At 48.1% G+C, this 15,821-nt stretch overlaps 3 protein-coding genes across 4 annotated transcripts; 1 reads left to right on the top strand and 2 right to left on the bottom strand.

The window, feature by feature from the left end:
• Positions 1-2,377: 2,377 nt before the first annotated feature.
• Positions 2,378-4,802, bottom strand: LOC109512164 (uncharacterized). The gene is made up of 4 exons (XM_019863700.1): positions 3,993-4,802; positions 3,565-3,609; positions 2,736-2,849; positions 2,378-2,656 (listed from the first exon to the last, which is right to left on the bottom strand). Exons 1-4 carry the CDS (start codon positions 4,270-4,272, stop codon positions 2,478-2,480), a joined length of 618 nt encoding a protein of 205 aa, XP_019719259.1. The 5' UTR covers positions 4,273-4,802; the 3' UTR covers positions 2,378-2,477.
• Positions 4,803-6,654: 1,852 nt separating this feature from the next.
• On the top strand, positions 6,655-7,314 carry LOC109512169 (dyslexia-associated protein KIAA0319-like). The gene is made up of 2 exons (XM_019863705.1): positions 6,655-6,854; positions 6,925-7,314. The coding sequence occupies exons 1-2, from the start codon at positions 6,704-6,706 to the stop codon at positions 7,059-7,061; spliced, it is 288 nt and encodes a 95-aa protein (XP_019719264.1). The 5' UTR covers positions 6,655-6,703; the 3' UTR covers positions 7,062-7,314.
• aldh5a1 (aldehyde dehydrogenase 5 family, member A1 (succinate-semialdehyde dehydrogenase)) lies at positions 7,137-13,907 on the bottom strand. Of its 2 annotated transcripts, none has more exons than XM_019863660.1 (11): positions 13,805-13,907; positions 12,487-12,803; positions 12,194-12,277; positions 11,203-11,373; positions 11,013-11,129; positions 10,571-10,714; positions 10,349-10,492; positions 9,636-9,794; positions 9,342-9,505; positions 9,021-9,079; positions 7,137-7,899 (listed from the first exon to the last, which is right to left on the bottom strand). In XM_019863660.1, exons 2-11 carry the CDS (start codon positions 12,766-12,768, stop codon positions 7,682-7,684), a joined length of 1,542 nt encoding a protein of 513 aa, XP_019719219.1. In that variant the 5' UTR covers positions 12,769-12,803; positions 13,805-13,907; the 3' UTR covers positions 7,137-7,681. The 2 variants fall into 2 exon arrangements, with proteins under 2 accessions (XP_019719219.1, XP_019719218.1); XM_019863659.1 differs by lacking the exon at positions 13,805-13,907 and adding an exon at positions 13,661-13,785.
• Positions 13,908-15,821: the final 1,914 nt, after the last annotated feature.

Here is a 15,821-nt window from a genome sequence, read left to right as displayed (position 1 = left end):
GGGGTGGGGTGGGGAGAAAAGGGTGGTGGTGGGGGGGGGGGGGGGGTCATGACTGACACGCGCTCATGCACAAGCACACGAACGGCAAAAGAGATGGAATCCTTTGAATCGGCACAACTCCTCCTTCCGCAACGAAAATCCTTCAGCCAATCAAAACTGTTGGGGAGGAAACAGGCAGGGATCTTGAGGTAAGGCGTTTAATAGGTGGTGGGGTGTAGGCCGGGGTAAAGGGCGGGGGGGGGGGGGGGGGGGGGGGGTCATGACTGACACGCGCTCATGCACAAGCACACGAACGGCAAAAGAGATGGAATCCTTTGAATCGGCACAACTCCTCCTTCCGCAACGAAAATCCTTCAGCCAATCAAAACTGTTGGGGAGGAAACAGGCAGGGATCTTGACGTAAGGCGTTTAATAGGTGGTGGGGTGTAGGCCGGGGTAAAGGGCGAGGGCAGAAGGTCTATAGAAGTGTAGTCTGGAATGTCAGATGACATAAATTACGGAGTGTACAGCATTCAACAAGATATGATACAACATAGACACTCAGGATAATTAAGATATAGAAATGCTGTACAAATTCTTTCAAGGAAATACAATAAAGGGAAGGAACGCTGCCAACGGTTTGGTTGGCCAAATAGACTGAAACACTGAATTGGACTGGCTCGTTTATATGGTCTATGAAGCCCTCTAGTGGCCGGTAGGGATAGTGTAGAATGGCGGCCGAAGCAGACTTCTGTTCCTATATTAACTCCGAAGGGCGATACAAACGCACGAACTAACGTAAAGGATGCCATTAAACATAGATGTAATGAAGAGATAAAGGAAACGTACTTTTCGGTCACGAACTCCGCTGATTACTGAACTTATAAGGAACGATCTTGAGCGAGGACACCAGACACCACGAACCTGCGCACTCTTCTTGGTTACTAAACTGCGCATGCGCAGGGAAGGCAACGTCATCACATGCAGTTTAACAATAGTCCAGTAGGAGGCAAATTATAACTTACAATACTCATCTATGTCAATGTCTTTGAGCCGAAAGACGCTCTCAACATAAACGTGAATGTTATCAAAGAATGAAGCATAACGTAATGCGGCGCCGGACAGATTTCTGACGCACGTATATGGATGACATCCCGCCTGATCACGTTTGCAAGCGGATAGGCCTTGACAAACAACGACTTCATAACCTCGCCGCGTGTCCAAACATTTTCTCATCTGGATGGATTGTCAGCAAACCGTCCATTTGAACAACGTCCTTCATCGAGAGCTCTATCCGAAGAAAAAAAATTATCTGCGGCAAAATGTAGACACCAAGCGGGATGAGATCAAGGAGACCTGATTCGTACGAACGGGACCTCGATCCTCCTCTTAGGCGCTTTTTCTTGTTCATCAGACTCCTTCCTGCATTCATTGAGGTTGCCTTGAGATACTGCAACTTTATCACTTCTGAAAAAGTGCCACTTATCCCCCCCAAAAAAGGAGTGTTTCTGTCCGGTTTTAAATGACTTGTGCTTTGCGAAACGAGGTCACGTCTCGCCCCCATTTTGTTGTCCAATATGTTCTTTGGAAAGGCAACCATAACCTCAACCCCCTCAACCAATTCTCAAAACCCTCATGGAAAAAAAAAACCCATGCCTTGAAAGCACGAGCATTCGTATCAAACCGGAACCCTCGCTTGATGAACCCCTTGCGATTATTAAAACCCTCATTTGAAAGCATAAACCAGCCTTCAAACACTCACTTTTCACCTTCAGCCTTGTTTAAAACCCGAACTGACAAACCCACTCACACATTCATTTATGTACCCGCCCGGTGCCACAACAAAATCGCAACATTTACATCTTCAGTTGGGTAATATTTAGCCTTTTCGGTTGCCCTTTGCAATTTCAAGGAACCCGTTCAATCAACGCGTGCCATTTTGTATCCGGTCTGTTTTCGTGTCGATCGGTGTGAGCGATCCCAAATCGGCCCTGGGATGGTCTTGACGCGGCGCCATTTTAGCTCCCCCTCGACTTTCAGCGGAGAACACCTTTTGATGCAACTCGTCCCGTTGCTGCATTCGCACGAGGAAGTCCAGTCCCCCTCAAATCTCCGCTTTGACGAGGACACGAGTTTTCTTTTCTTCCATGGTTGCGGATGTCTGAAGGAACCCTGAGCAATTTTTGAGGTCCCAAATGGCAAAATGTACACTTTTCCTCATGGCTGTGTGTGCGCGCGCGCGCGCGCGCTGTGCGGTCTTCCTTCTGTTTTTCGACACATCTGATCTTGGAACTCTGAGGTCGCTTTGAGAGCCGGTTTGCCACGCCATCTAGCGGAGGTTCCACCTTGTTGGGGCCGTCACTCGGTTGCAGGCAAGGCAGAGATGGGACACGGGCAATTTGTTTTGCACTTTATTCAGGTAGGACTGGCGGCCGTGAGAATGGCGCGCGCGGTGGCCAGGTTAGCATCCGCCCATGGCCAAGCAGACAAGTGGCCCCTCACACCCAGAGCGGCAACAAAATGGCGGCGGCGGCGAGCGCCACCTGGAGCGCCATGCTGCCGCCCCCAAGCCGGTTGGGCACCGCGGCCGAAGTGGGCCCGTTACACAAAGCGGTGTCGCAGCATCCGTCGCTCTCGGCACATTCTTTACAGCTCATCTCGGTCACATCGGCGCCCTCTGCAAGTCACCACAAACACAAGGGCATGACGGAGCGCACGCGCACATCGCGAGACAGCGGCGTCGTGGCCAAACTTACCGCTTTTCTTGTAACATTTTTGGCCTTCGGTACAAGTCTGTTGGGTGCATGTTGAAATGCCGCTCAGGCAAGTCTTACAAGCCGCTTTGTCGGCGCACTGGTAGCATTTGAGAGCTGCGCAAGCAAAGACGACAAAGATTGCGCACACTCGGCTTGACGTGACACTTTGAGGGGGCGGGCCGACGGCAGCAGTCGCGAGGTCAACAATTGAGGTGTAAAGATGAATTGCGGCAGTGTGCGTGGGGGAAACAGTCTTGCGATTATAGCGGTGTCTTTACTTTTTCACTCATCATGCCAACATGCTGACGTGTCGGGGTGAACGCCAGCAACGAGTGGGACGCTTTTGTGTTCCAAAGTCAAAGCTAATAATGACGTTGGCGACGCGGTTTCTTCCGTTTGGAAAATCGCTCACTTGGTTGCCAACGCCGGCCCAATGGCGAGCGACGTTTCTGAACGCTTTTCGAGGTCAGATCTGTCGAGTGAATCTTTCCGATTCAATCGTGCTCGCTGACTGTGTTCTTTCTTGCACGGAACGGTGAAATGAGTCATTTTCGTGCCGGCGCCCCGCTTCCGGGTTTGACCGCTGGGACATGTAGTCCTTTTGTTCGCTTCCCCTCGGTACGTTTCTGTTGGATGGTTTCTTCCGGACTACGAATTCTGAAGACGATCGTAATACGTCGCTGTCAAGTCATGGTTGATAAAATGAGTTCAATTGTCGTGAAGACGAAGGCATGACATGGATTGATATCAATGATATCCATTTAAATTGTGATGCCTGAAGATCGATTGATTTATTTTGGTTGCATTGATGCGTACGAGAGGTTCTTACCTGGTTTTGCATTCTCCGGGGTTGCGGCATCTTGGGCCGCTGCGTCTGTTACAAAGGGCTTCAATTAATGATCAAAAAGCTACAGGGCGAGTAATCCTTCCCTGCTGACTGACGATCCCTATCCAGAGGGCCGTGAAAAACGGGAATAACTGAACTCTTGGCTTGACTTGACACTTTGCAGGGCGGGCCGACGGCAGCAGTCGCGAGGTCAACAATTGATGTCGAAAGGTGAATCGCGCCGAAGAACGGCAGAGACCCGTGACACCAAACTGCCCCCGCTGGTCGACAATTTTGTTCTTTTGGTGCTCGTGCCCAATCGGCCCCCGATTTTTCACTCGTCATCGTGTCGCGGGTCACGGCAGCAACGAGTGGACGCTTTTTTGTTGCAGTGTCAAAGCTAATCATGACTGTTGGCGATGTTGACTCACCTGGCACGCTGAGCCGGACCATCAGGGAGCACAGCAGGAGGCCCAACCAAACTTTGCTGGTCATCCCGCCGCTTCTGGAGTCAGGAAAAGAACCGTGCGTCGCTTCTGCTCTCTGCCACCGTCGACTTGCGATATGACTGCCTATGGCTTGGCGTCTTCCTGCAGTCTTCGGCCAAACGTCATCATAGAGTCGTGAGTCCTTGTGATGCGGCGCTTTGCCTTTGCTTCTTCCCGCGGTCTTTGACAAAAACGTCATCATGGAGTACCGAGTCGTTGTCATCGTAAAGGGACAAACGCACCCTGATGCGTGGCGCCAAACAAAGGCGCTCTTTCGGTTGACTTCAACAAGTCGCGCAAAGGTCAACCCGACGCGAACCGCTTTTCTCTTCCGCGGACGTTTATTGGCGCTCGTTGGACTCAATGATGGGGACTGGGCCCAACTTCTTGGACTTGCCTTCAAGCAACTTCACTGACACAGCCTCTTTTTGGGAACGCGGGGACCAGAGCGCATAGTCATAGAAGAGTAGAACACACTAGCGTGGGTACCATTGCCACATTGATACTCTTCAGGATTTCAGATGGGTTGTCGACTGTGCTCCCAATAGTGCGTGTGTGTGTGTGTGTGTGTAAAGCGCATATGCCCAACTAGCTTCAAACATCCACGTCTGAAAAATGCTTTCATGTCAGGACTTTTGTTTAGATGAAGAATCATGCTCGGCAGCGGTCCGCTTCATTTGGTTTCTTTTCCGTCCGACACGTTGGAGCGAGGAGTCATGGCGCATCCCGTTCGAAAGCCGCCACTGTTTAGAGCAGAGCGGGGGGGGGGGCAAACTCATTTGACAATGTGGGCCGCATACGGCCTCGGCAGATGGCAAGTGGGCCGGACCATTAAAATTGTACCATACTCTTGTCAAAAACGATCATGTCTTTCCTTTGTTTTTTCATGTGTTTTTCATTTCAGGAACATCTCTTTTCGAAAACATTTCACGAAAAAAACCTTGGATTTCCTTTGACAAATGTTACTTTGATCTTTCCCACGGATGCGTTGCAACTGATCCCACTGATTGTACAGCGTGGTGGCCGATGCATGTTAAAATGCCAGGCATGTGCCCCCCCTCCCCAACTCCCACAGTAACAGATTCTCCCTTGGTGGTCCACGCCGGCGGGACGCACACACTCGTCCTTCCCGACAATGCCGTCGTCCTCCGAGGATCTGTCAGTGGGCTAAGCAGCCAACGAGACCGCCAACGCGTACGATTCCGCTGGCAAAGGGACCAGCAGAGTCCGGCGGCTGGTGTCAGTTGACATGTTTCGGGACCCTAAACGCATGCCAACCGACATGTTGACCAACACGCAAACCAATACGCGAATTATGATAGTTAGCATGCTCTTTTGTAACGTTAAGGTTAGTATGGCGTCAAATGTGTTTTTGTGTATGTAATTTTATTTATTTTTTTGTGCATGTATGTTTTTTGTGTTTTGTTGTGCGTTCTATCTTTTGTGTATGTCTTTATGCTTTTTTTTTGTGCATGTGTCTGTGTTTTTAGTGTGTGTACATGTTTTGTGTGTTGGTGTTTGGTTTTTTTTAAAGTGCATTTTGTGTGTGTGTTTTCCATTCTTTGTGTGACCGGTGTGTGAGCGGTGACGTCTTGCTTGGGTCTGCGGGTGCTGCCGAGCTGTTGCTGTGCAACCTAGTGGAGGGGACGTACGTGTTCCACTTGCGGGTGACGGACCACCGTGGACGCTCCGGCACCGCCGCGGCCACCGTGGAGGTCCGAGCAGGTGGGCGGCGCCCCGTCGTGCATGCGCGTGACACCGTGTGCGTGTGTGGAACGTGACTAACGCACATGCTGATACCTAGAACCCGGCGCCGACCAGCAAGATGGCAAGTAGCTGCTGGTGCTCGTGTCCCAGTTGAGCGTGTCCCAACGGGGTCGTCTTATATTGGGGGTCTCGACGTTATACCCATTCACGTCACTAGATGGCGCCAGATAACATTGACGCGAATTCTGAATTTGAGTCCCCAGGCCAAAGCGAATGCTTGTCACAAAGAATAAAAATAAAAATAGCGGTAGCACGAAGAAGAAAAATAAAAAATAGCGGTAAGAAGGAAAAGAGAAGAAAACAATAGAAGAAATAACAGAAAATGGAGAAACGTAGCGCCAATCTGGAGAAAAGTGGGTCGAAGATCGGCAGCTGAGGAGAAGTTATGATGTAATTTATATTTCAAAAACCAGAAGCTATTCATTTACGAATGTGATTGCTCTTTACATTTGAATGAGGCAAAATAACATGCTTTTTCTCTCAAATATATTGTTATAATCATTTGTTTCAGATGCACTGTAATTATTTTCTGTATAAAAATTAATTTGGTGTTCAAAAAGTCTTTTTTCAAACTTGAGTCTTGAAAAAGAGGGGGTCGTCTTATAATCAGGGCCGTCTTATATTAGGGCCAATACGGTAGATGGCTTCTCTCACTCCTGTTTTAGTTTTGCTGCTCAGAAGAGTGGAGCTTGTCTTTGAGTGGCAGGGGTAGAGCTGAGTCTGGACTTGAACGGTTCATGGGCTTAAGAGCCACGTGGGAGCAAAAACATCCATGTGACGTAAAACTTAGCTCTTCCCCCACCGTGCTAAGATTTTTCAGGTCAACGTACTGCCTTGACACCAACTACTCGTCTCCTGTTGGCCAGGGTTTTGACACAACGGCTTTCATGCAGAAAACCGACTTCACTGTAAAATACGTGTCAATGCGTGTGCGTGCGCGCAGGAGGCGAGTCAAAGTGAGGAAGAGGAGCCGATACGCAATCCTGCCCAACGCGGCTGAGGATGAGGATGAGAGGATGGAGCTCCAGCCCAAATTTGGTAAGCACGTTAGCCCGTCCGCCAACGGGGTTGGTTTGTGTTGACCAATGGCGGCCTTTGCATTGCGCAGGCACGGCGCATTGCGCCACGAACGGCCGCTCGTCGCTTGCCACATCCGAGTCGGAATGGGACTGCGACAGGCAGATGCACGGGGCAGACGCCGCCGTTTCGGGTGGAACGCCCACCCGTGACGATGACGCCTCGTGAGTGATGGCCGCCTTTTATTTTGACAGCGATGCCACAACTGTTTTATTTTGAAGGACGGACACAGAGGCAGTGACGTGCTGATTGTATGAAATGTTTTATTCATCTTATTAGAATAGAAACAAAGTTATTTTCCAAAGGACAACGACAAACTATTTCACATTTAGGATCAATAGACGGAAAGGATGATATCATGTGCTCATCATCCTGCTGACATGAATGAGAACATTGTCAAACAGCATATACGTTCATATAAGCGTGATGCAAATCTTCATGACATGTCAATCTCATTTGTTTTCACCTCACATTGTGCTTTTTTTCTTCTTTTTTTTTTCATCATTTCAGTGAGTGACTACAAAGGGAAAATAGTATCTCCCGATTGGATGGCAGAAGCGTCACATCATCTAGTCACGGGTTGGCAATATTGGATTAATAAATTAACGCGCGACACAAATTGGCTCCCCGGGCGTAATTTGAGATGATGCTACGCTAACTTTCATGCTACAGGACAAAATGGCAGGATGAACAAAGATCACGCGCTATAATTAGCTTTAGCCTCCCCTCGCCCAATCACAGCAGATCATTTATGGCACATTTTTGGGTTTGCCGTTTGACAATCCCCTTTAGCCGGTTAGAGACAGGCCGCCCAAGCAGACGTACTTGACGTCCAGGTACTCGTCCACGCCGTACTTTGAGCCCTCGCGACCCAGACCGGACTCCTTGACCCCCCCAAATGAGGCTTCCGGGGTGGATAGCAGACCCTCGTTGACCCCCACCAGACCGACCTCCAAAGCCTCAGCAACTCGCCAGATCTGAGACACATCCGACGAGTAGAAGTAACCTAAGGCGGTGAACCAGCCAGAACACACAAAAATATTACATACTGACCAAGTGGTGGAAGACACTCAACTAGAACTGAACTGAAACAAGACACAAAAAAAAATGAGCGCTGTCGAATTAACACTAGATATGAACTACATTCAGACAAGAGCTTGTTTAGAACTGGACCAGCACTGATCTAGGAAAATAAAAAGATTAGGACTGAGAGGACTGGAACTTGACTACGCAATGTTAGAGCTTAAAAAGAACTGGGATAGAATTATCCGAACACAAGGCTGGACTACCAACTATCGGGTGGACAAGGACTGAACCGCAACTTTGAGACTAGACTGGACTCAAAACTAGACTGAACTAGGACTGGCCTAAAGCCAGTGAAAGACTGGACAAGAAGTGAAGTGGACTCGACGAGACTGAACTAGACCTGAGCAAGTGGTGGAATTTGAGGGTAATTAGGCTGAAACTGATTATTAGGACTGTTGTAAATCACAAAAATAACCACGACTGGACTCGATCGGACGGCTTAAGACTAGCATTTAAATAATACTGAGTACCATATTTTCCACACTAAAAGGCGCACTGGATTATGAGGCGCACCTTCAATGAATGGCCTATTTTGTAATTTTTTGTAAGACGCAATCTACAATGCATCCACTAGATGGAGATACGCTCAAGGAAAAGCCAACAATGTCAGTAAAACTTATTTAAAGCAGCGACACAGTTCATTGAACCAACATCAAGTTATCGCATTGACTCATTAACGTTGAACTCTCTTGCCGTTGCTCTATTTTCCGTCTTCAACTGCGTAACCGATCGCCCTAAGTTTGAACTCTGCGTTGTCAGCATGTCTCTAGCGAGGAGCCATTTTGGGGTCGACATATTACCATAATGACCATACACAAGGCGCATCGGATTTTAAGGCGGGCTGTGAGCTTTTGAGAAAATGGAAGGCTTTTAGGTGCACCTTTTAGTCCGGAAAATACGGTACTCAACTCGGGTTGAAGAACTGGACGAGACAAGAATACAATTGAACTGAAAAGAACAGTAACACGTCTCGACTCAAAATGGCCTGGCAGTGGATGAGATGTACGCAAATACCAGTCTGGGGCAGGTTTGGGTGCTCACCTGCTAGACCCACTCGGGAGGCATTGGCGATGGCGAGCGCTTCCTGCTCTGTGTCAAACCTGCGCACGAAAACGATACAATTCCGGATTAGTCATTGTCATCATCATGATTCTGATTCAGTTTAGGGAAATACGCTACTGTACTGATGAACACACGGAAGACACTAACGGCTCTTCTAGTTAGCTAGCTAGCGCTCTCTCTCTCTCTCTCTCTCTCTCTCTCTCTCTCTCTCTCTCTCTCTCTTGCTCTCTCTGTCTGTATATATATATATATATGTGTATAAAAACTGGTGGATGCTGGTGGTGAGGTGTATTAGCTCACCTGACGACAGGCACAAGCGGCCCAAAGGTTTCCTCTTGCATGCACAACATGTCGGCGCTGACGTCCGCCAGCAGCGTGGGGGCCACAAAAGAGCCGTGAAGACGTTGACCGCCCCGCAAGAGCCGGGCCCCGCGAGAGAGGGCATCCTCCATCTGATGGACCACCTGACGGCCACGCGGAGGTAGGAAATAAATAAGACGAACAGCCGGGGTCAGTGTCGAACGCCCACGTCCCACCCTCAGCTGCCGGTCCACGGGAGGCCCTTTGCATGTAACAGCGTAACCTAACTCTGACCTTGTCCGCTGCCCTGTTGTTGATGAGCGGCCCCTGCGTGGTGTCCGGCTCGCTGCCGTGTCCTATCTTCAGCTCTCGGTCCATGGCGGCGCCCAGTTTGGCCATGAACCTGTCATAGATGGAGCTCTGCACCAGGAAACGGTTGGAGCACACGCACGTCTGAGCACAAAACAACAGCAGCCATGTTTGGTGACTCCGAGAGCAAAAAAAACAAGGCTTCAGTTTTTAGAGAACCCTCTATTCGGGCTAGGGTCACCTGGAAAGACCTCCCCGCCATTTTTTTCTTGTGCTTAGTTAAATCCTGTTCGTTGGCCCTTGCCTTGCCTGGATTTTGGCCTATTTTACTGCTGCTTCTCCCACCCACCCCCTCCTCTGTGGCAATAACCTTGTCCGAGGCTCTTGCTGGATGGATTCTGCACCGACTGACTAGGACAAGATCTTCGGCGGACCACTTCCCCGGAGGCGTCGCTCGGGAGATTCTGCATCGACCGACCGGGTCAGGTCCTGAGGTTAGCTATTTTCCTGAAGGTGTCTACCTTCAGCGCATCATCGCATTAAACTGACCATTCTGCTGTTTGAACTAACACAACAATACAACACTAACAATAAAATGGACTTGACTAACAAATAATCACATCCACTGGCAGTTCACTTTTTTTTTTTTTTTTTGGTCCCCTATTTTTCCCACAGTCTGTGAAGCTTGCGCTCCTCACCTGTCCCGAGTTCCTGAACTTAGAGGCCATGACTCCTTGCACTGCCTTGTCCACATCCGCACTGTCAAAGACAATGAAGGGGGCGTGACCGCCCAGCTCCATAGAGGCCCTCTTGACTGTGTCGGCGGCCATTTTCAGCAAAACCTGACAAAGCAGCGCTCGTTAGCATGAGCACAAGGAGAACAGACAGAGGCACGGCGCCTGGGTCTGTTCTGGTCTTACCTTGCCGGTGGCGGTGGAGCCCGTGAAGGAGATCTTGGCCACCAGCGGGTCGGTACACAAGACGCGCCCCACCGATGGCGTCTGCTCCCTGGAGCACGGGACCACGTTGAACACGCCCGCCGGGAGGCCCGCCTGGGACGACAGCTAACGAGACGCAGCAATACGACAACAACATGAGACCAAACACAAACCCGAAGAAGACACAACGTATGCCAACGATTTGGGTTTTGTGGAGGCACATTTGGACAAGAACTAGTCTAAACCTGTACAAAAAGTAATTTTATCTCGAACTAGACTGTTTCTAGACTGAACTAAGACTGGATTAGGACTAGTGTGTGTGTGTGTGTGTGTGTGTGCGCGCGTGTGTGTGTGTGTGTGTGTGTGTGTGTGTGTGTGTGTGTGTGTGTGTGTAACGAGGAGTGCTTTGTCATGCGCTTGTGACCTCGGCCAGGGCGAGCGCAGAAAGGGGCGTGTCCTCGGCTGGCTTGACCACGACGGTACAACCCGTGGCCAGTGCGGCGCCGACCTTCCTTGTGATCATGGCGCTCGGGAAGTTCCACTAAGACACGACACAAAGTGAACGTCACAACTAGCCGAAAGTAGCCAAGCTATCCCACTGGCCAATCACTCACCGGCGTGATGATGGAAACCACGCCCACCGGCTGCTTGAGTAGGAGGATCTTGCGATCCTTGAAGGGTGACGGCACCACGTCGCCGTACACCCGACGCGCTTCCTCCGAAAACCACTCCAGGAAGGATGCCGAGTAGGCAATTTCGCTCAGGGCCTCTTTCATGGGTTTGCCCTGAACAAGCAAACGCTCGCCCTTACATCACCCAAACGTCATGCCAACCACAAGCTAATGTCACACAAACATCACTGACATGCTAATATTATGCTAACGTGATGCTAACATCATAATTTTATCATGCTAACAACAGTCTTATATGATGATAACGTTATGCTATTGTCATACTGACAGTACGCTAGTTTCACTCTGACATCATGCTTACACCAAACTAACGTCATACGTATATCATGTTAAAAACATGCTAACACAGTAATGTCACACTTTACACTTTAGTCCCGCTAATGTCACTCTAATGTCATGCTTACATCACACTAACGACACGCTGATGTGACACTAACATGTCATGTTAGCATCATGCTATTGTCATATCAAAATGGCGCTAATGCAGTGCTTTTCAATTTTCTTTTCCCCCCGACCCTCCAGGAAGAACAAAACATTTTGCCCCCTTAAACTCGGTTCCACGACTATTAGTGTTAACATTTGTCTATAAAATGGTGAGAAGTACACCATAGCATAACATTGTATCCTTGTTAACATTAAAGAAAAAAAAACTATAGATCAAATTTCAAGAAACAATAACTTTATTATTTTTAGTCTGTGACGCAAAAGATTAAAAGTGCATCAATTTGCCTGAAATAAAAACAATAAATGAGTACCACTGCTACCTACTGTAGAGGATGTGCAATTACACCATGTCACACACCTCCAAGTGTGGGTCCGCACCACTACTTGAGAAGGACTGCAATAATGCCACACATATATCATGCTAATACTAGTTGATGCTAAATCAGAAAGAGGACCGGGTGGGACTGACGCTTTCAAAGGTGATGATGGTGGCCAGATGGTCTTTGTGCTCCGTCATCAGGTTGGCCCACTTCCTCAGCAGGGTGCTGCGCTCCTGCAGCCAACAAGCACAACTCAATGACAGTGACAGCAACATTTTATGTAGTGCTTGTCCTCATTCGGAACACGGTAGAGTTTTTAATATTGTGGAGCGAGATAGTTGTTCCACTAAAACTTGAGTACCAATATGGTCCTTCTTGCACACTTTGAGAACCCCGATCTAATTTCTTCTCGGGAAGTCCCGCTTCCTTGCCATCTTCTCACCTTGGCCGTGACGTCCTTCCACAGTCGGAAAGCTTCGTAGGCAGCGTTCACGGCACGCTTGGCCTCTTCCGGACCGCAGTCGGCTACTCGCGCGATCTCGGTGCCGGTGGCCGGGTCCAAAACCGGGAAGTCCTGAGGGGCGCCCACCCAGCGACCGTGCACGTAGCCCCGCGAGCGCACCAGCGGTGCGCTCGAGTCCAGGCTGAAAGCGCGTTTGAGCGGCGTGGTCCCGACCGCCGCGAGGAGGCGCGCGCACCGCGTCGTCTTCATCATCGTCGTCATCGTCGTCTGGGTGGTCGTCAGGCTGGTGGTCGAACCTGGGTAGGCAGTGGGTACAGGAGCCGCTCATTCACTGGGTAGCTTCCGGTCGCTTTCAACACTCGTTCTGCACTCTAGTCACGTGACCGCGCTCGCCTACGCGGCTTTTTGTGTTTGACGGCGCATGCGTACAGCATACATGCACGCGGGCACAAGCAAACAGGCGCTTCTTCGCGACATCTACAGTCGTTGGATTGGTCACTTCGCTGTACACAGGCAATAAATTAAAAGAAAAATTAGAGCGAAGGAGCATGTGATGATAAATTGCCAATTGGGTGACGAAAAACATCTGAAACGGCACTTTTCTTTGGACATTGTCGTCATCTTCAAGACAATTCAACACATTTCAAACTTGCTAACATTCCCAAGAAATATGTTATCATAAAGCATTGACTATATTGAAATTAATGTATTCTGCTTGTGAAAATCACACTTGAGCCTTTTGTGTGGACTAAATGGAGCAGATGCATGTCGTGAACTGTTTGACAGTGGTACCTTGGATATCGCAAGACTAAATTTTAGCTGTGAGTGACATTCAAACGCGTGAAGTACGAAGAAAAATACAAATTAAAAATGGAGAGAAAGTGAGAGAGAGAGAGAGAGAGAGAGAGAGCGAGAGAGCGAGCGCAAAGGAGGTCCCGTAATGTCGTCACATGTGGCGAGCATTCTAGAGAGAGAGAGAGAGAGAGAGAGAGAGAGCGCAAAGGAGGTCCTGTAATGTCGTCACATGTGGCGAGCATTCGTCTTAATTTTGCATGAATGACAAAATTACATTTACGTGGTAGCTTCCCATCAAAATCGCTTCCATTGCCACCAAGTTTCACAATGCAAATGATTTCAAAATTCCCCATTTTACCTTGCAGTGGTATACAGTTTAAACAGACGTTTCCCAGCGACCCTCCCATCCCCGGCCGCCAATCACACACACGCACACTTGAGTTGATGATCAGACAAGGACACCGCGTTTGTAAAGTTAGGACAGAGAGAGGAAAAAACGGACCTTAATTCCTGCTCTTCTGCTTCTTGGAGTCGGTTAGTCGCTCCTTTCCTTTTTTTTTAATATCAAACGAGAGAGGACGGAGGTCAGATGACACGCCCACTCCTCCTGCGGCAGAACAAAGTTGAACACCATCTTTTTTTTTTTTTTAGTTAAATACAAACTCAAAGTAAAAATGCCCTGAGAAAAATAGGACCAATGTTTGGTGCTAACTTAAATCTTCGCACCCTTAATTAGTGTGTAACCGTACTGAAACAGTACTTATCTGAAAATGCAATATTTACGAATAAAAATACAACACCATCTTGCCTAAAAAAAAAGATTTGTTCCACCCAATCCTTCTCCTCGAACCTCTCTCCCATCTTTGAATCAAAATGAGAGAGGCTAGCTGTTGCGCTGGAATGTACAAAATGGTGACATTTACTGTGTCTTTCTCAGCACCCCTAAATCACTGATCCGACAATCGCCCCTGTTGTGAACCACAACCGATAAAACATAGAAGTGGAGACAAAAGGTCACATGATCAGCAGTGCGGCTTTATGAGGCACAAAGTTGCATTTTATTCGATCATTGTGACCTTCAGACCATCGCCATGGTGATGAGCACACAACGCTCACCGGGAGTCACCTAAGGTCTCGCCTAAAGTGGCACACAGACACAGACAGACAGACACACACACACACACACACACACACACACACACACACACACACACACACACACACACACACACACACACGCACACACACACACACACACACACACACACGGACACAAATACACTCTCACGCACTTCGTGTTTATGGATTATTGGACGAAGCATGTCAGTGGTAATTTCTGGGACTAAATGTGTGGAAATTTGGCAGTCGGGAATGATGAAGGATTCCGAATGCAGTCACATCCGTTTTTCAACACTCTTGTTGAGTCTACAACCCTTCATCGAATAATTAAAATGAATACAGTACTTCATCTTTTTCAAAAAACGACAACGGTGCTTTGAAATACTAATCAAATTTGTTCGGTGCAGTGGGGTGGCTGGGCTGTATTCCTCATGGGTTTTGAGTTCACAGGGGCCCGACATTGCACACGCGAATAGAAGACAGAAAAAAAACAAAAAAGTAATGAATAAGTCAGCCAGGACGAGACCATGACAGGGAAAAGAACTGAAATTGGTGCCTTGTTTTACTGCCATCAATTCCCACCCTTTCCAAACAGGAAACTTAAATCAATAAATGTCATACATGACCACTACAACATAAATAACAACACGTTTATAACATTTTCCCAAACACAATGCTGATACAAATAAATTCACAAAATAAAGTTACAATCAAATAATTTACAACACAAGGCAGTGACCCAGTCTGAAGTTACACTCTGTGCGACCTGCCGCTGTGAGGGTCAACTGCGGGAATATTGCATTAGGAAAAAAAAAAAGTTTACAAATCCCACCATCCGACGTCACCTTTGCCATTGCTTTGGTGAGCACACCCGTCCCTCCAAACACTCATATAGCAAATCATCTTTCCGATTGAAATGAATGGTTCGTGCTTGTTTTCTGATAAGGAAAAACAGCTACGTATAATGTTGGTCCGAATAAGATATTGCGTAACAACAATCAACAATAATGATGTGAGACAGTGCATCATGCACACTGCATCCAATTCATTTTGCTGCCTTTCTGCTGTGCCCACCTTGGCCGCCGAGAGGCAGTATAATCCAGTAGTACAGACAAAGAACAGACAACTTAAAATAAACCGAGAAATTGTTTCTTGTTATTTCATCTTGACCTCCAGCAAACTTTTGTCACAATTTCCTTCATTTATATAAATAAATGAATATCTTATTTTCAAAGCATTTCATTCATTTCACCAAACAACATAATGGAGGAAGACAATGGCATTTCTTCATTCAGTCAGTTCAAATCATGTTAGTTTGTGTTATTTTGAATAACGACTGTTTTTTTGTCTGTGTCTCTTTGGGGCTCTCCATCGAAGAATGATGTCACATGGAAGTCGGT

The sequence above is a fragment of the Hippocampus comes genome, unplaced genomic scaffold (genome assembly GCF_001891065.2).
Source record: "Hippocampus comes isolate QL1 unplaced genomic scaffold, H_comes_QL1_v1.1 scaffold249, whole genome shotgun sequence".
NCBI classification, from domain to species: Eukaryota; Metazoa; Chordata; class Actinopteri; order Syngnathiformes; family Syngnathidae; genus Hippocampus; species Hippocampus comes.
Note: the sequence above shows the minus strand (reverse complement) of the source record. Positions and strands in the feature narration are given on the sequence as shown.